General features: G+C 48.2%; 1 protein-coding gene across 3 annotated transcripts in view; it reads left to right on the top strand.

The window, feature by feature from the left end:
• Positions 1-19,007, top strand: part of NSF (N-ethylmaleimide sensitive factor, vesicle fusing ATPase) — a 78,238-nt gene that overhangs the window by 22,396 nt on the left and 36,835 nt on the right. For all 3 annotated transcript variants that reach the window (XM_041398958.1, XM_041398959.1, XM_041398960.1), the window contains exons 4-8: positions 641-680; positions 4,623-4,789; positions 6,543-6,650; positions 7,245-7,320; positions 12,384-12,539. In XM_041398958.1, the coding sequence (XP_041254892.1) occupies positions 641-680; positions 4,623-4,789; positions 6,543-6,650; positions 7,245-7,320; positions 12,384-12,539 (547 nt within the window). The remainder of the gene's footprint in view (positions 1-640; positions 681-4,622; positions 4,790-6,542; positions 6,651-7,244; positions 7,321-12,383; positions 12,540-19,007) is intronic.

Raw genomic sequence — 19,007 nt, 5'->3', positions numbered from 1 at the left:
AAACCACATCTTTGCAGTCATCAAGCCAGAACTGTTGGAATTGTAAAGGTTATAGATTTTCTTGTGTCACATAATTTGTGAACCATTTCCCACTTCTGCAGTTCCGTGCAGCACAAGCCTTTCTAAAGGAATTTCTAAGGGACCTAAAAGATTTGAACAGTTTCATTCTTACTGGTTCAGGTAATATTGTACCTTGGAGCACATTAGAACAAGCTTTTAAAATGCTCATGGGGTGTGTAACAGCCATTCTGGTACCTCTGGAGTGCTCAGAACCTGGGCTTTGGTAGGAAATAAGCAGAAGAACAAAAAACCCTGTCCAGCACCACAACTTCTGCCTCCATGATGATGGGGAGACCAGCAGCCTGAAGGAGGTTGGACAGAATGACCTTCTGAGGTCACAAGAATTATTTGGAGAGATTATTCAATGTTTTTGACTTGTTTCCTGTTAATACTGGGGTATTTGGGATATTCCGTTCTGCCCATTTTTTCTGCTGCTGAAGGTTCTCCAGGGGATCCTGCTCCTCTGGGTGAGGAGGCTGCCTTTGAGAGGACAGGTGTTCTGCAGGGCAGGTGTTTGTTTGTTCTGAGGGACAGGTGTTCTGCAGGGCAGGTGTTCTGACCTTTTTGTCTTGTTTTTCAGAGAAAATGGGCCGGCCTTTCCATCGGGCAGGAGATCGATGGTGAGTCAGTCAGAGTGACTGGGATGTGTTCATAAAGCTGAGTTCATGTTTCCATCCTGAAGGGAAACTGAATTGGGAGCTCTCAGATCTCCAGTCCTTCTTCAGGTGATGTGAGACCCTTGTAGTGGAGGAGCTGCTCTCCTCTCTGCAGCTTTTCTGCTTTGAATGTTTTTCAGACCTGGGCAGACTGTTTTGGCAGTTTCTCCAGATACCTGCTGGTATCTCAGCCTGGCTCTGTGTGGGATGTCAGTGTCCACATGCAGATATGAACATTGAACATCTCCTGGATAGCCTGTTCTTAGTCTCTGGAGAACACTCCCACTAACAGAGGACGGCTCTTATCCTTGGGGAATTTCTTGGCATCAGCATTGGAATGAATTGGGATGTTCTAGTTCCAGGAGCAGCACTGTGCTCGGCAGTGCTGAGCTTTGGGAGCAGCACTGATGTTTGCACCAGTAACTGACCAGAATATTCTGCAGCAAGGTGAAGGGCTGAAGTGAATCTCTATTTCTATTTCAAATCTTTCTCAAGCCTTGTAAGCCTTGGTGAATGTTTGGAGGAGAGCAGTTAGCTCTTCTGTCACTTTGTGCTGTGTGTTCATTTTCCCTATGCATGGATCACTGTCAGCTACAGGTGCAGCTGTTGAACCTGTCTGTAGCTGCTGGAATGCTGACCAGACTCCTTGTTACAGGGGGGTCTCTGTGTTCTTTGCTACAGAAGGTCCAGGTAGTGGCTCGCATTTGTTCTTTGGACCATCAGGAGTCACCTCTGTGCTCCTGGAGAGGGCAGCTCCTCCTGTGCCTTGCTGGGATCCTGCTCTCTGCACTGGAGCACAGTTTAAGAGGCCACTGCTTTGCCTCTGGGGTAGCTCACCGTGGTTCCAGGGAATTCCCTCCTTTGGGACCGTGGGCCGAGCTGATGGCTGCATCCTGTCAGGATGAGGAGGGCTGAGCCTGAGGAATGTGTGGTTGTGTGTCTTGGTTTGAAAAGCCAGGTGTCTGCTGAGGAAGGCAGGAGCCTCCCTTGAAATGGAAAATGTAAACCCCCTCCCTCCAAATTGTAATTTTGAAATTAAGGGGCTCTCAGGCAAAGATAACAGTTCTTTATTAGGAACACCTGCCCCACCTCTGACAGATGGGGATGGAATTCACACCCCCATTTCCAGCATCAGACACTGTGGGTGTGAGGTGCTCCTGGGGAAGCTCCCTCCTGGCTGTTTGTTTTCCCAACCCTGTGGTCTCAGCAGGTCCATGAGCATGGGTCAGTTCTCAGATGTGAGTGTGATGTGTTTGCAGGGACAGCTGGAGTGGGTGTCTCTGCCTCTCTGGATGTCCCACACACCAGGATTTTAACCTGGAGAAGAAGGCTGGGGGAGACCTTCCTGCTCCATACAGTGACCTGCAAAGGAGCTTGGTCTGTTCTCCGAGGAGAAAAGGGACAGGATGAAAGGAAACAGTCTCAAGTTGTGCCAGAGGAGGTGTAGGTTGGATATTAGGGAAAATGTCTTCACAGAATGGGTTGTAAAGGCTTGGAACAGGCTGCCCAGGACAGTGGTGGATTCACCACCCCTGGAAATGTTTGAAGAACTGGTGGATGTGGCACTTGAGGACATTATTTATTGGTGACCTTAGTGCTGGTGCTGGGTTGATAGTTGGACTTGGTGATCCTGGAGGCCTTTTCCAACCTTGATGATTCTGTTAATCTGTGATTTTTTTTTTTTTTTTTTTTTTTTTTTTTTTTTTGCCTGCTGGTCTTGTTTTAACTGAAGAAGGACCTATAACAAGGGAAGAGTCATAAATTAATTTCTCACCCTTGTTGGGCTGATCATGTGCCAACTCACTAACAGATCAATGCTTTTCAGTACTCAGGTCTTTTGGGGAAAGAAGCACATATTCTGTGTGATCAGCTCTTAGAGCAGTTTATGACTGTCCTTGTCCTGGGCTTTGCTGTAAACCTTCCAGCTACGTGGGAGCCTGTGTTAACAAAAATAATGCAGTGATTCTGTGCAGAGTGACTAAATGTCATCTGACTCCGTGCTGGGTGGAAGGGATTTGTAAAAGCATTCTGCAGGTAGGGAGAAGTGTTCACAAAGCCAGTGATTTCCCAGGGCTCCTGCTTTGTCCTGCTCCCCTGATAATGTGGAAGCTGTATTTTAAATGTCAGTGTAAATGCAGACCACAGCTCTGTGGAGCAGTGATGAGTCCTGCTGAGCCCCTGAAGATGCAGTAAAGGTTTTCCAGGTGAGTGGTTTTCCTGGTGGGAAGGCAGAGTGCTCTGATGGATGTGTCTGTCCTGCCTTCCATGCACTCCAGCTGCCCCAGCTCCTGTGTTCCCAGCAGAGATGCCCAGCTGGAGCCAGGGCAGGCTGTGCCTTCCCACCCCAGGGAGGTTCCTGCTGCATTCCCAGCCTCTCTCTGGGACATTCCAGGCTCTTGGAGCTGGTGCTGTACTCTGCTGGGTTTGCTGCAGCCCCATGCTGGGGATTCCCCTCAGCTCTAGTCCTGGGTGTAGGGGCTGCTGACACCTCAGGCCTGTGATGTGACCAAATCCAGGGACTGATATTCCAGAAACTTCTATTTGACAAAGCTATGAGGTTCAGCAAGGAAAAAGAAACTTCTCAGAGGTGACCTGTAAGGTGAGAGGAGCTCCTGGTGTTTGCTTGCAGGCCCAAAGGGATCACCCTGCTGCTGTACCCCTTTTGGAAGAACTCAGTGCAGTAGATCAGGAAACACTGTAGTGTTTTCATCTTTATCCCTGTTTCCTGGAAGATCTGTCTGTGGCAGCTCCTCCCAGGGTGGCCCATGCCAGGAAGGGTGTTTGGGGGTGTGCTGTGTGTTCTGCTCCCACCTTCAGGAGGAGACAGGCTCTCCTTGTTCCCTTCATGTGAACAATCCTGGAGCAGCCCATGCTGGGGGCTTGTTTTGCCATCACACCTCAGCCTGTGCAGCTTTGTTCTGGAGCCATTCTGCTGCCAAGGGCTGGACAGGAAATCACAGATGGAGTGAAGCACCTTTCCCACATTCCCCTCCTCCTACTTCATCCTTACTGCTCTTTGTTCTCCAGACTCAAAGCAAACCTTTAATGTTCCTCAGTCTTCTGGAGAATCATTGGGCTGCTTCCTGCATTGCTGGGCCTGCCTGTTTGTGAGGTCCTGCCCTTGGGCCACCCATCTGGGCAGTGTCCCCGGAGCTGTGGGCTGTGCTGCTCTTTCCTTTCCATTCTCTTTTCCTCTTTCCACCCTGAATGGCCTCGTGTTTCCCACGTGCTGTGCAGTGCCTTCCCTGTCCCTTGGCTTTCTGTTCAGGGGATTCTGCATCACTGGAGGAAATCTGGAAATGCCAGCATGGGCCCAAGGGCACCTCTGGGGTAGGGACTGTTTCCTCAGCGTCAGGGATGAAGGGCAGTTGATGATGTGCTTTGTTTTGGGCTGACAGATTGCATTGCTGCATTTGAATGTGCAGCAATTCACTTTCTGCTGCTTCATCTGGAGAAAAGCTCAGCAACCTATTGCCACAGAAAACCAGTGATGGCCTCTGTTACTGCCTTTGGGCAAGGCAACCCTTAAAGCTGCTTTTGGGCTTCCTGGAGATGTGTCCAAACCCTTGGGTGGAGATACAGCCATGTGGGAACATAGCATGTGTGGATTTGCTTTCATTGTCCTCATCCCCCAAAGTCTGTGTGGTGTTTGAGCTGTTTGAAAGGATTATTAAGAGTTTTTAGAGCAATGCAGGCATTTTCAGTGAAAAATGGGACTTTTCAGTGAAAATTTTACTGTATTTTTGACCTTGTAGTTGAACATGGGTTAAGAGAAGTAAGGGTCTCTGTCAGAAAGAATATATTCAGTTTTACCAAGTGAAATTCTCAGGGGAAGGGTGTGTATTGCCAAACTTGTTTAATATACTGGGGGGACCTTAAATATGCTGTTTCTTGGGTTTTTTTCAGTTTCCTTATACACTTTTGACAAGACCAAGCAGTGCATTGGCACCATGACCATCGAGATTGACTTCCTGCAGAAGAAGAACATTGACTCCAACCCCTATGACACAGACAAGATGGCTGCAGAGTTCATCCAGCAGTTCAACAGCCAGGCCTTCTCCGTGGGCCAGCAGGTGGGCTGTGCTCTGGGGCTTTGAGGCTACACTGGGCTGAAACACCTCCTGCAGGCTTGTGAGGGAACATCTGGGGGTGCCAAGAGCTCTGCAAAGGCTGGGTGAGGGGCAGGAATTGTTCTTGTGTGAAGTGATGCCTCAGGTTTAGCTTTTCTATTTTTCAGGTTCTGTGCTGGTGCTGCTTTAGGGTGTGGGTCTGGGCTTCACATGAGGGGATGGTGAGCTCTCTGCACAGAGCAGGGAGACAAAACAATTCCTGCTCCAGCTGGGGACCAAGGACAAATGATCCAAATCTCAGGCCCAAGAGCAGAAACAACGTGGGCTGAAGAGAGAAAAACAAGCAGGATGGGACTTGATAACCTAAAGCTGTAATTGGACAATTAACTCCAGTATGCAAATGGAGCAGAGCTTATAAAAGTGAGAGACCCTGTGAGCAGTGGGGCATTTTGTGACCATTTTGGGTTCACCTGGGGTGCAGCCCTGGCTGGGCTCTTGTGCTGCCCAAGGTGGATCTGTTGAGGCCTCCTAATAAATCCCTACTTTATTCTTTAGCTGTGTCCAGTCTGTGTTCTAGCTCAGCCTGCACAAGGCATCAGAAGGATGTCTTTATGAATAGTAGAACCATTGTGGCTTTCACTGAGAGCATGGGCAAAGGGGTTTAGAATCTGCCCTACCCTAACTCTGTGAGGAAAATCCCAGGGCTTGGGAGAGTTTGGGTCTCTCTGTGTTGTGGCCTGGTTGGATGTGAGCGTGGCAACTCCTGGAATATTTTGGGAAGTCACTTTTGCCTCCTTCTCTGTAAGATCAAGACAAACACCAGGTTTAATTCATTCTCAGTGGCACCTCCCAAGAGCAGTGTATTTCATTGTTCTGGAAGGTGCCCAAGGCCATGTTGGACACTGGGGCTTGGAGCAGCCTGGGGCAGTGGAAGGTGTCCTTGCTATGAAAGGGGTGGAAGTGGATGAACTTTAGGGTCCTTTCCAGCCCAAGCTATTCTGGGATTCCATGATTTACTGCTGCTCTAGGGAGTTAAGCAGCGAAACAGGGATGAAGTATTTTCCTTGGGGACCTTGGAAAGCTGATGTCCCTGTGATTGAGCCTGCAGGGGTCTGCAGCAGATGGGCTTCAGCCCCTGAAAGCCCTGTGTGATAACCTCTGCTTTGCCTTATTCTCTAAACAGGTCAAGCTTGGTCTCTCATGACATTTATACCTTGCAGGGTCTGGATCTTAAGCCAGTTGAAAATACAAATTCAAGGAAAGGGAGGCAAGGCTGCAGACCCAGCCTGGTTTTCTGTGGGATGGACCCTACTTCTCATTACATTCTTTCTGTCTCTCATTAGCACTGTTCCTGAAGTGTCCTTGTCAAGCTGAAATGCAAAAGATCTGAAAGTTTTGAGCTAAATTGTTCTCCATGACTAGCACCAATTATTGAAGTGAGAGGAAAATGTCATCAGATGATACAGAACATTGAGCTGGGGAGAAGAGAGGGGGGGAATAGATGATTTTCTTGGAAGGAGGATTTTTCTTTGAGTTTCTCCAGCTGACTTCATGTTCTGCAACTTTAGGTCTATTACTCTTATATTGGGGCAGGGAAAGGACATGGCCAGCACTCCTGAGCTTTACAGGGAAGAACCTCCAGGGGAGCTGCTGGGTGGTTAACTTAGTGTTCAGGCCTCTCTCCCTTCAAATCTCAGTATTCTTGTCAGAATCCTTTTTAGCTTTTTTTAATGAGATTTGTTTTCCCTTTCCACAGCTGGTGTTCAGCTTTAATGACAAGCTCTTTGGGCTGTTGGTGAAGGACATGGAAGCCATGGACCCCAGCATTCTCAAAGGGGAGTCTGGAACAAGCAAAAAGCAGAAGGTGAGCTCCCAGGAACTCCTGTGCATTCCTTGGGGACTGTAGAGCTGCAAGTCCTACAGGTCATGCTACCAAGGGCAGTTCAGGTGACCTGCCTTTGGAGAGGTCACACGTCTGGCTCATCTGCTGTGTCACAGGAGACAAGGAGCCTTGTTTGCAATGCATGTAGCCTCCACTAAACTACAGAGCTGGGGAGGATACAGGAGTAGCCTTTTGATCTTTAAGTACTAATTCATGGAAACAGCCTCTCTTGAGTTTTTTTGTCTTCCAGATATGTCCAGTGTTGATTTTTCCTTCTGTAGAAAGGACAGGATTTTATTTTCTCCTTTACTTGCTAGATCTTGCTGAAATAAAATAGTTTGGTTTAAACCAGTAACTTTTAAAAGCCAGGTTGTTGTACCTGGTGACCTTCCCCATTCAATGGTGTTTGTTTTAGAGGAGGGGTTGGTATTTTTCATTCTTCCAAGGGACTTTTGAAGTGGAGCTTTTGCTGCTTTTTTCCTGCCTTCTGAGATATTCTTGGAGATACCAAAGGATCAATCTGAAGCTGAGTCTAATGGTAATTAATGTAATTATTTCTTTCCTTTCCCTTTGTAGATTGAGGTTGGTTTGGTTCTTGGAAACAGCCAAGTTGCCTTTGAGAAAGCTGAGAACTCCTCTCTCAATCTGATTGGTGAGTTCCTGCACCCACAGAGAAATAATGCTTGAGATCTGCTGGTTTTCAGGCCCTGGAGACTTCATTGCCTCCAGGTTGTTGTTTGTCTTCACTCCTAGGCTGAGATTAGCAAGGCCAAATGGACCAGTAGATCCAGAGACAGCAGCTGTTTGAAATATTTTAACTCTTCAAACATCAGAGAATGTTTTCAGGGACAGTAACAAGCCAACAGCTCTCCCATTAAATTTAATTAAAAGAGAAGGGATTAGGAAATTGAGAGCTTTTTAAAATGTGTGGTCAAAATGTCAAAGTCCTGCTCATTGGAAGGCCATGGGAGCAGAATGGCACTGGGGGTTGTGTGGAGCTGCTTCCAGGAGTTTATTCACACACCTGGGAACTGATTTAAACAGTTTCTAAAACATCAACAAAACAAATCCCTGTGTACAATACCACATTTGGCCATCAAAGAAATTGGGGAATAATTGGTGTGCCCTCCACACATTCCTTTAGAAACAAACTGCTGTAGGGGTTGGGCTGGGTCTGGAGTGTTCCATAGAGGCACCAGTTGGAGTGGTGGGACCTGGGCCCTGGAGAGGGCAGCGAGCCCCTTCCCTGCAGTGGCTCAGTGCCCTGGGACTGTGGGGGTTTCCAGGGGACCAGGGACACCTGCTCTTCCTTTGGCTGTCCCAGTGGGATGAGGTGGGTGACTCTTTCCAAGCATCAGCTGCAGATCCCACCCTGGCTGTGATTCAAGGCTGAACACACAATTTTATTTTAATTTTTTCTTGTTTTTCTTCCCTGTTTTGTTCCTTCCTCCCAGAATCCATGAGCTAGGGACACTCCTCCTTTTGCTGCTGCTGTTGCACAGATCAGGAGTGGCAGGTGGAGGCTGCTGGGAGGGGGCTCAGGGAGCCATGAGGTTTATTTTTGCAATAGGCTGCAAAGCACAGCTCTGCTTGGCTGGAAGTGCTCAGTGCTGTGAGTACTTGTTACAGGAATAAACCATCTGAGGGGAGCAGCCACTGAGGAAAGGAGAATTCAGCTCATCCAGCACTGCAGGAGCTTGTGGCAGGGCCTGAGGTTTGGTGCTGCCACATTTGGGGCTGGGATTTGTGACCTGCAGCTGCTTCCTGTGCAGTGGGAGGATGTGAGGCTGTTGTGTAACCACACCTTGCATCTCACCAGAGTTTGGGTTTGAGCACTCAGCCTCTACTAAAACCCTAACTTATTGTATTTGTGGGGACCCTCATGGCAGGAAGGAATGATGAATGTGACTCCATGTTCTCAGAAGACTCATTTATTACTTTATGATACTGTATTATATTAAAGAATACTAAACTATACTATACTAAAGAATACAGGAAGGATACTTACAGAAGGCTAAAAAGATAATAATGAAAACTCATGACTCTTTTCAGAGTCCTGCAACAGCTTGGCACTGATGGGCCAAAGAGTGAAAACAACTCACAGCAGAATCCAATGAAACAATCTCCAAACACATTCCAAAGGAGCAAAACACAGAAGATGCAAATGAGATAATTATTGTTTTCCTTTTTCTCTGAGGCTTCTCAGTTTCCCAGGAGAAAAATCCTGGGCAAAGGGATTTTTCAGAAAATGTGAATGTGACACTAACACAGCTCTGTGGGCTGATGGCTGTAATGAAGCATCCTAACGAGGGTACAGCTGTGAATGGCACCAAAAGGAACTTGCAAGGGCAGGGCAGGGAGTTCCCACCTGTGACTGTGGGATCACACCCGTTCAGGTTTCACTCTGCTGCCAGGACAGCTGGGGGCAGTGTGAAGTAACCCTGTTCACCGAGGGTTATTTCAGCAGGGCATTGTACCTGGTTAATATTCAGAGTCATAGAATGAGTTGGCTTCTCCCTCTTGGCACGTGTGGTCCTGTGGGAGAGCTGCTGCATTGGGAATAGGGACCTTCCCCAGGATTCTGTTTCATTGTCTTCAGACAAGACAAAAGAGCTTCTTGTGCCTCAATTTACTTCTGTCAAATTGGTACTTCATTTAATCTCCTCATTGATCTGAGGCAGAGCTGCTTAATGTGCTTTGTTGGTCTCTGGGGAATTGTAAAGTTCTGAATAATTAAATTGTGAGAGAGGAGATGAAAGTGAAGTGAGTGTCACTGAGCTCTGCCTTCAGTAAAGGGCCTGCATTATTTCAATAGAGAAGAATTGTAATAATTTTTTAAAAAGCCAATTCTGTTTGTTCTGTTTAGCATAAAATTGTGTTATGAAACCATTGGCAGAGGTTTTAATCCAATCTGCAAGAATTTTACTGTGCTGAGGTGCAGCCAGAAGGGGGGAGTGTAGGCCAAGCTCTGTGGGAGCAGGAACAGCCCTGGCTGAGGGGTCTGACCTAAAAGCTGGAGTGCAGCACTGGGATAATAAACACAGGGGAATTGTGGATTGGTGCTCCCTGCAGGGCTGTAGGTGCTCTATGTCCCAAGTGCTGCTGGGCTGTCCCTGGCATCTTATCCAGGGGCACGTTCCTGTTTGTTTGTTTTGCTGCCCTTGGACTTGAAATATTGATTCCAGATGTGTTTAGATCAGGATTAAAGAGTCTGGTTGAGCTCACACAGAGCTGCTGTTTGCTGTACTTCCTGGACTCTTGCTGCTCATTCATTATCTGGCTGAACTTGAAATACCTCTTAGAAGAGCTTGTGGAACAGAGCAGCAAAATGCACACTGGTTGTTTGCTAGGATTGGATATTGGGAAGGAATTGTTCCTGGGAGGGTGGTGAAGTCCTGGCACAGGGTGCCCAGAGCAGCTGTGGCTGCCTCTGGATCCCTGGCAGTGCCCAAGGCCAGGTTGGAGAGGGCTTGGAGCAGCCTGGGACGGTGGAAGGTGTCCCTGCCCTGGCAGGGGCGGCACTGGATGGGTTTTGAAGTCCCTTCTGACCCAAAGCCACCTGTGACTCTGTGATCTCTGTGATTCTGTGGCGTTCTAGGGTGGGAGTAGCCCCCATTGGCAAAACCATTAAGAGCCAACCTTTAAAGCACTGTGCAAGTCTGAGGAAACATCCCATTTCTGCAGTAGTTAAGGATAATTGGCAGAGTCTTTGCTTTTTCTCTGGGTTGTCAGATATCTGTGTGTTTCCCTGGTAGCTGAGGGTGCTGAAAGCCATGTGCAAGGTTGATCTGACTGATAAAAGTGTCAGTGCTTGAATAAACCTAGAGTGAGACATGGGTTTGCCAGCATCCTGCCAGGAGTATTTGTGCCTGTTTTCTGCTTCCTGAACACTCTGAATATTCCCAAGCTCCTCTGCAGAGGGAGTGGAGAGCTCTGTGGAGCTGTGATGCCAGTGGCTCAGCAGCAGCAGGGAAGGGAGGTTAAAGGTTAAATAAAGGGCTGCAGATCTGTGCTCAGGAGTATAGAGTGCCTCTGGAAGAGGTTGTGGTTGATCTGACTGATAAAAGTGTCAGTGCTTGAATAAACCTAGAGTGAGACATGGGTTTGCCAGCATCCTGCCAGGAGTATTTGTGCCTGTTTTCTGCTTCCTGAACACTCTGAATATTCCCAAGCTCCTCTGCAGAGGGAGTGGAGAGCTCTGTGGAGCTGTGATGCCAGTGGCTCAGCAGCAGCAGGGAAGGGAGGTTAAAGGTTAAATAAAGGGCTGCAGATCTGTGCTCCGGGTATGGAGTGCCTCTGGAAGAGGTTGTGAAACAGACAGTGAACTATGAGGGTTTGCCAGGACTGAGTTCTTCTGAGTTCTAAAGGAATTGTTCTGTGTAACTTTGCTGCAAATTGCTCTGGGGACTGAGTGGTGAGTGTGCTACTCCTTTCCAGGGGATTCTGGAGAAGGTTTGGAGAGGTGCAGATCTTTGAACCTGAGATCTGTACAGGAAAAAATCAACAGAAACTGTAATAAAGCATTAAATTAGAAGAAAAGGATGATACACTGGGAAGGGCCAGCCTGTCTTGTCTAAAGGCAGCCCAGCCTCATGATCCTACTGGAGTTCATTACAGCAATCAGAAAGCTCTGGCAGCAGGGCTGACATGGGCTGATTGTCAAAGCTCCTCTAGCAAAGTTCTTTGTCAAAGTTTCTTAAGAAAGAATCAAAACAGAGATCTGTGGGAGAGAAGGTCCTTGCATGAGTCAGTGAGTGATGAAAGGAAGGAGGAAATAGCTGATGTCAGTGGAGTTCAGTGGGAATCTCTGCTGGGCCTTTGCTGCTCATTGTAATTATTGAATAAGCTGGGAAGAGGCTGGAGCAATGAGGTGCCCAGGCTGGCTCTGACTGAGCTCAGGGACTGGGGCAGGAAATGGCAGAAGAGATTCAGTACAGAGAACTGTAAATGATGTGTGGGAGGAAGAACTCTCTTGACCTGGGTAAAACTGGTGGCTGTAGAGGGCCCAGATCCCAGGCAAGAGCAAGGGAATGCTGCACCCATCTTGCAGTGTGTTCCTGTTGTTAGGAGCTGTTCAACATGACTGCTAAGAATGATCACATATTGTTCTGGAGGGGTATGAGCAAAGCAGAGCATCCATCATTCTGTACCTGTACTGAAGGTGCAGCCAACCTGCAGCACCTGCAGGTGCATTTGCCTGTCACAGGGTGTGGGAGGAAGAGAGAAGACAGAGAGGAACAAGGGTTCCAGTGAGGAGCTGCTGCTGCACAGGGAAGAACAGCTGAGCACTGGGAAAGGCAGGGCTGAGGAGGATGCAGGACAAAGCTGTTGCCATCCCAGCTGGCCTGGACCAGGGTGGATGCTGGTTCTGGCAGCAGCCGTGTGAGCTGGGTGCTGAGGTTACGGGGGTCCAGGGTCCCCTGGGGGAATCTGTGGCAGAGAAATCTTTTGTGGATTCTTCAATACATAGGAGCAGCACCTGGCTGGAGAAACCCCTGAACTGAGCAGCTGGAACCTGGGGATCATTTACCAAGCTGGGTCTCTGATGTCCTGTCCTTGTGTCCTCCTGGAAGTGTGTCCTCCTGGTCAGTGTTTGAAATTGAGCACAGAGTTTGTGGGATGGGGCTGAGCTGCAGAGCTGTTCTGGTGTCTGTTCCTGTGTGTGCTGCAGATCTACTGGGCTGTGTGCTTGAAACCATTCTTTGGCTTTTGCAGGTAAATCAAAGACCAAGGAGAACAGGCAGTCAATCATCAACCCCGACTGGAATTTTGAGAAAATGGGCATTGGAGGCCTGGATAAAGAATTCTCAGATATCTTCCGAAGAGCTTTTGCTTCACGAGTTTTCCCACCTGAGATTGTGGAGCAAATGGGTGAGTACAACCTGGAAAAGTGTGGCTGGGGCACAGGCTGCAGGCCTGTTCCTGTTGTGTGAGGGCTGGACACAGCTGACACCCTTGTGCTGCTGTAGCACAGCAGTTTCTGAGGGATCCAACAGGCCAACAGAGCCTCTTCCCAAACATATTTTGGACTCTTGTTGCTTGGCTGGGGAAGGGAGACAAACCCAACACAAGCACTCAACCCTGCACATGGAATGTCTGAAGGAATGAGACATGTGCTTTAACTGGATTCTGTTCTGATGGAACTGAAACTGTGGCTCTGAGCAGCCTGGTCTGTTGGAAGGTGTCCCTGCCCATGGCAGGGTGTTGGAATGAAATGGGCTTTAAGGTCTCTTCCAACCCAAACCACCCCATGCTTCTGTGAAACCCTCCCTCCTTGAATGCTTTGTTTATCCATAGCAGTGACACTGCTGCTATTCCTGACTGCCTGGCCATGTCTGTCCATGCAGCTCAGAGGAAATTTTGCCTTAATGCTCCTGCCATAATCTCTTCTACATCCCAGTTCTTCTGGCAGCTGCACCCTGAGCCCTGTCCTCCCCAGCCTGAGCCCAGTAATCCCAGCACGGGCTGTGAGTTCTGCTGCTCAGGTTTGAAGTGCTGGCAGGATGCACAGGCCATGGCACGTCCTGGAGTCTGTGAAATAAAAGCAGAGATTCTAAATATAACTTCTCTTTTTGGGTCAAGGGAAGGAAAGGCAGTCGCAGTACTTGGTAAACATCTGCTGGCAGGCAGATAAATGGTGCAGGGTTTAATTTTTAGTAAGCAGTGTGCAGCTGCAGGTGTCTGATTCTGTCACAGAACGTGGCTGGGGATGTTCTGGCTGCTCCTTGTTCTCGGAATATAATCTGTGTGGGTTCCTATTTGAACTTGGAATCCATAGCTGTATGATTTCTGTGTATGTTTATGTTTCTGATCCACCTTCCCTCTCCCCACAAATGAAGCAATCAAGATTTTGATTACAAACCAGATTTCCCCCAGGAGCTACATCCTGTTTGTGAGGGGGTGTGCGGAGCGTGTCCGCTTCCAGTGCCTGTGGAACTGATGCAAAGTAAACTTCCCTGGGATGTGCCTTCAGTCTTGTCTTGGGGATTTGGACACGTATGGAGGGGCTATAGAGAAACCTCAGGGCTGGGCCAGCCAGTGCCTTATTCTCTTTCTCTCTCCTGCCTTTTAATTCCTGTTGATGTGAGAGCTGAGGACTTTGGGGGATGCTCTTGGGTCTCGTGGGTTTTGTGGCTGTGAGCAAGATACAACTTCTCTGCTTCTGCTTGAGAACATAAAATGCTTAAATTTGTTAAATATTTAACTGCTCTGCAGAGAGAGGAAATAAGAGAAATGGTGCTGGCTGTGGAAAGAACAGCTTTTACCCAGAGGCACTGGTGTCCAGCTCAGCACTGTTGCTGACAGCCAACCTCCTGTACTTGAAATATTTTTACCTTTTGAAGCAGCTATTGTGTGTATTCATGAAGTCTTTCCATGGAGCCAGGCTGGGAGAGCTGGGGCTGTTCAGCCTGGAGAAGAGTCCAGGAAGATCTTAGAGCCACTTCCAGTGCCTAAAGGGGGCTTATAAAACAGAGGAGAGTGAGTTTTTTACATGGACAAGAATGGGAATGGTTTTAAACTAGCAGAGGAGAGATTTGGGTTAGATATTGGGAAGGAATTATTCCCTGAGAGGGTGGTGAGGCCCTGGCACAGGTGCCCAGAGCAGCTGTGGCTGCCCCTGGATCCCTGGCAGTGCCCAAGGCCAGGCTGGAGATTGGGGCTGGGAGCAGCCTGGGACAGTGGGAGGTGTGCCTGTGCATGGCAGGGGTGGCACTGGATGGGCTTTGAGATTCCTTCCACCCAAACCATTCCGTGACTCTCTGATTCTATGGCTGCAGTACAGAGCCCTTGGCTGGGACCACATGTGAAAGTAAAAGGTAAAAGATAATTGGTGTTGTTTAATAAAGGAAGACAAAGAGTCTGTGAAGGACCACTGGTATTTGGATTACCCTGGGCAATGAATTAAAGGCGTGCCCCATTAAATTACATTAAGTACAAATACCCTTGCTGTGCATGTTTACACCCAGGCTGCACAAAGAGATTTTTTTCAGAGAAGAAGTTGGACTGGGAGCAGAGCTCCTGAGCTCTGATTAACCCCAAGGCTAAAGAGCTTATCTGAAATTTGAAAAAACAAAAACTTTCTGACATTCATTTTCTTTGCCTTAGTTATAACTTGCTCTTAACTATATTTCAGATCTGAAATGTCACTGTGACAGCTGTTCACCTTTGTGAATAATTATTGGGAAAGGAAAAGATGGAATTTGCTTGCTCCCTGGTGCTGCAGTGCTCACCCAGTTGTGTTCTTTGCCCAGTGCTCCCAGACTGGAGCTTCCACGCCAAATGCAATAAATATTTCTGTCCAGAACTACACAGAGGCTCTATAGACCCTTCCAGCATTACTTGCAATTTGTGTGTGGTTTATCTAACTTCCAAGGAATGTTCTGGGTTTGGAGCACATAAATCAATGTTAGTTAGCTGTATCATCCAAGGGGAGAAGTGCTGCTCTGCTGGTAAAAGCCTTGGTTTATCCAAGAGCAGAAATGTTAGATCAGCCCCAGCTGGACACCAACCCTGCCCAAGCTCCCTCCTGGCCTGGAAGGTGCAGTTTGCTTTTGCCATCTGTGGATGTCCCAGCCCTGCTCTGGTGGCTTTGGCCTTGCCTGGCTCTGTAGGGAGTTAACACAGTTGGCAGCAAAAAATACTATTAATAAAGACAGTTTATAGGTCAGTATTCAGCTAGATCAGCTCCCTGGTGGTGTGATGTGACAGAATCCCAGAATGGTTTGGGTTGGGAGGAATCTTAAAGCCCACCCAGTGCCACCCCTGCCAAATCAGGGACACCTTCCACTATCCCAGGCTGCTCCCAGCCCCAGTGTCCAACCTGGCCTTGGGCACTGCCAGGGATCCAGGGGCAGCCACAGCTGCTCTGGGCACCCTGTGCCAGGGCCTGCCCACCCTGCCAGGGAAGATTGACTGATGCTTGACTCCTGATAATACTGTGCCTGCCAAACGGAATTAAATCCTTACCTGGATGAGGTTTGAGGAAGATGTCTGGAAACGTTTTGGTGCCTCACTTGTAGGAATGACACTTCCTCAGAAGGAATTTCACACCTTGGGGCACTGGTGGAGCGAGACACCAGTCAGTTGTCCCTGAGGGACAGCCCTTCACAGCCCTGTTTCCAGGGAATCCTCCTCCTTTCCAAGCCCTTTCAGGATGTCTGTGCCAGCTCAGAGTAAGGCTGTGTCACTCTGTGGTGAAGGGAGTCTGCCTTTGGTTGCTCTCTGCTGCAGTTCAGAGCCTCTTGCTCCAGCTGAAGCTCCTCTGTTTATTTGACAAATGTGTTTTCTTCCCATCCATGGTAGATGCTGCTTTTCTGCTGAGGCTTTAAACCCAGCTCATTCAGCACCTTGTGCTCTTGCCTAGAACACTATTCTCTCTTCTTGTTGTTTTTCCTTTCCCCTGACTCCAACAGGTATTTATTCACTTGGAGCAACATTTTTGGTATTTAGTGCCTGGAGCTGTAACTTGCAACAAACCTGTAAAATCCCTTCTCAGACTTGAAAACAAAACACTTGTGCTGACCCTCTTTTCCTTATTTAAGAACCCTCTGGTGTCCCCAAGCTTTGAAACAGAATCTTGACTTGCAGCAGGGAAGGGTTTTCTCTGACTCCTGTGGCACATTAATTGTTGTAGAGGCCTCAAAGAGCAAATTCTGCATGGACATGTTGTTTAATAACAGGCAGAGAAAGTTTGGTGTTACAGGTCATGTTCCTTCTAAGAGACTGAAATGGAACCCAAATTCCCCATCCTTTCCTGCTACCATAAATAAACTAAATCAGACTTTTTGAAGGTTGTTTCTGTTTCCTGGGAACCATCTTGTCCTGTGCTCTTGACCTGCCCTCTTGGGATATGTTGGTCTCAGAGCTCTGTAATTTTGAAGTCCGGCTCATGATGGAGAAGTGAAATATCATCAGAACACAAGGGGAACATTGAAATGAGCAGACACTCAGATTATTTTCTTCCTCAGATTCTGTCTGAAGTGGAGGCTTGTCTGTTAAACTGCCTTAAAAATTAATGCACTAATGTTCTCAAAGTACTCAGATACTGTAAGAGAAGAATAATGATGGAAAGGTTCTCACCCAGCTATTCTGAAAATAGGGTAATTTTAATGAAAAATCAGTGTCAGGCATGTCTAACCTCAGCCGGGGTGCTGGGAATGCCAGGCCCTGCTGGGCAGCCTGTCCCAGTGCTGGGTGCTGCTCTCTGCCTTTGCATCCAGCCTGGTCCTGTCACTCCAGCATTCTCCAGGGCAGCTCTGGGGTTCTGAGGCCAGTTCTATACCTCTACCTCATCCATCATTATTTCTCTTCCCTTCCCTGCTCAGGACTGTGGTGCCCAGCCCAAACCATGGATCCATTGTGGATCAGCAGGTCCTGGCTGTGCCTCGCTGTCTGGGCCTGGGCAGAGTCCTCACTGAGATGATTTTTTTTTTGTTTTGCAGCATGCAGTTCATTATTCCTCCCCAATTAGAAACTCGTGCATCAGGTTACATGGATTTCAGATGAATTTAATCCTGCCTGTGTGTTTGTAGCTCTTGGCTTTGCTGTGTGCAGATTTAATTGGAGCATTCTGTTCTGTTCCATCTCCCAGGCGCCACATGCCACTAAATTCAGGATGGATCATTTCTCACTGTGCTTTTAAGTTCGTGGGGTTTAATCTACTTTTCCACCTCTAACTTTATTCAGCCTGTGCTTTCCCTGCATCTCTAGGAGGGTGTCTTAACACATATTTATATATTTAGGGATGTCTAAATGTCCCGCCCTTGCTTTCTTTGTTTCCTCAAACCCTCTGTGTGGGGACCCCCATGTTTTCCTGGAGGGAAGTTGTCTCAGACTGGCCTAATAAAGTTGTTCTGGCTACTTCTTGTAATCTTCTTTTCTTCTACCTACTTAAAAAGACATTATCTCAGAATTTTCCATCCATCTGGTTAGTGCTAGGTCTGTACAACACAATCAGAAAACAGCTGAGGTTGAAAGAGACCTCTCAATTTAGTCCAACCCCACAGTTCTCGCCCTTTTCCCTTTACAACACCATGGATGACATTCACCATCTCCCCCCTGGTTTCTCACCACCCTGTCAGGTTCTCACTGACTTTGAGATGATTTCACCCACTCTAGTGAAGTTCATGTCCAGGTGAGCTGCCAGTATCCAACAGTTGTGGGCTCTTGTGTCCCTTGTTCTTTTTCTGCTTCTGTTTCCTCTTCTTACCCGTTTGTCACTTCTATTAATATCAGCTGTCACAGAATATGTCAGCTCTTCACTGGTGTAAATAAGTATTTAACACCTTGAACTCAGCATTTGCTGTTGTTAACTCTTCTTCCTTGCTGAGAACGGACCAGTGCTTTCCTGCTCTGCTCCTCCTAACGGGATTTCACCTGGAGTGCTCTGCTCACCCTGAGGCACCTGGATCCAGGGCCAGCCAGGCTGGGTCTGGGCACTGAACTCTTCCTTTGGGGAGAGCAGTGAAGAAGTCCCTGACATCTATCACTTGCCTCCCCTTCTGAAAAGCAGAGATTGACTTTGGCATCCCCCAGGAATGGGAAAGAAAGTGAAGGAGCTGAATTAATCAGAATTACTGATGTAATTTGTTCATGTGTTGGGTTGCTGGATGCAGTACAACTGGAAAACTTTGGAGGAGGGCACCAGAATGGGGGGCAGGAAAGCTTCTGGACACAGAGGGAGCTGACTTGAAGGACTTCAGTCCTTGGAGGGGTATGAGAGAGAGGGCTTCCAAATTCTGCACCAAAGGAAATTATTCCCTTTTAACACAGGAATGTGGAGATGGGAATGTGGCAGATGGTTTGGAGGGAGGGGAAGGGGCTTTACACCAAACCTGCAGCAAGGAATTTCTGCATGGATGGCCAGAGCCATCCGCGGGTTCTGGGAGGGCTTTGCTCCTGCTCCAGGTGGCTGCAGGGGTTTGGTAGGTGGCATCACCACTGTCTGGCACCCCCACTTTGTCCCCAGCTGGGAGCCCAGGGGTGTCCCCATGCCCCGGGGTGTCTGTGTGTGTTCACAAGGCAGGAAGTGTTCAGCAGGCATTCCCAAATCCCAGTGTTGGCTTTCTAACAGATGGGAATGATCCAGCTGTATCCCAGGAAGCAGGGAATGCTGGTGGGATCTGTGCTGCTGGCTTCCAGGTGGGATGGGGCTGTGAACATCCTGGTGTGCTCAGCTTCCCACAGAACCTGCCTCTGGAATTAGGGGTCTTTCTGCAGTTTTGTTAAGAGACATTTACTCTTTGCTGCTGTGCTGACTTCCCTTGGTGCTTGGTTTTGTTTGTTATACTCTTACCAAAATCCCTTCTCCTGAGTGTCCTGATGCTGTTGTTGTAGCCA

Source organism: Onychostruthus taczanowskii, unplaced genomic scaffold (assembly GCF_017590055.1).
Source record: "Onychostruthus taczanowskii isolate IOZ18803 unplaced genomic scaffold, ASM1759005v1 scaffold151, whole genome shotgun sequence".
Lineage (NCBI taxonomy): Eukaryota > Metazoa > Chordata > Aves > Passeriformes > Passeridae > Onychostruthus > Onychostruthus taczanowskii.
Note: the sequence above shows the minus strand (reverse complement) of the source record. Positions and strands in the feature narration are given on the sequence as shown.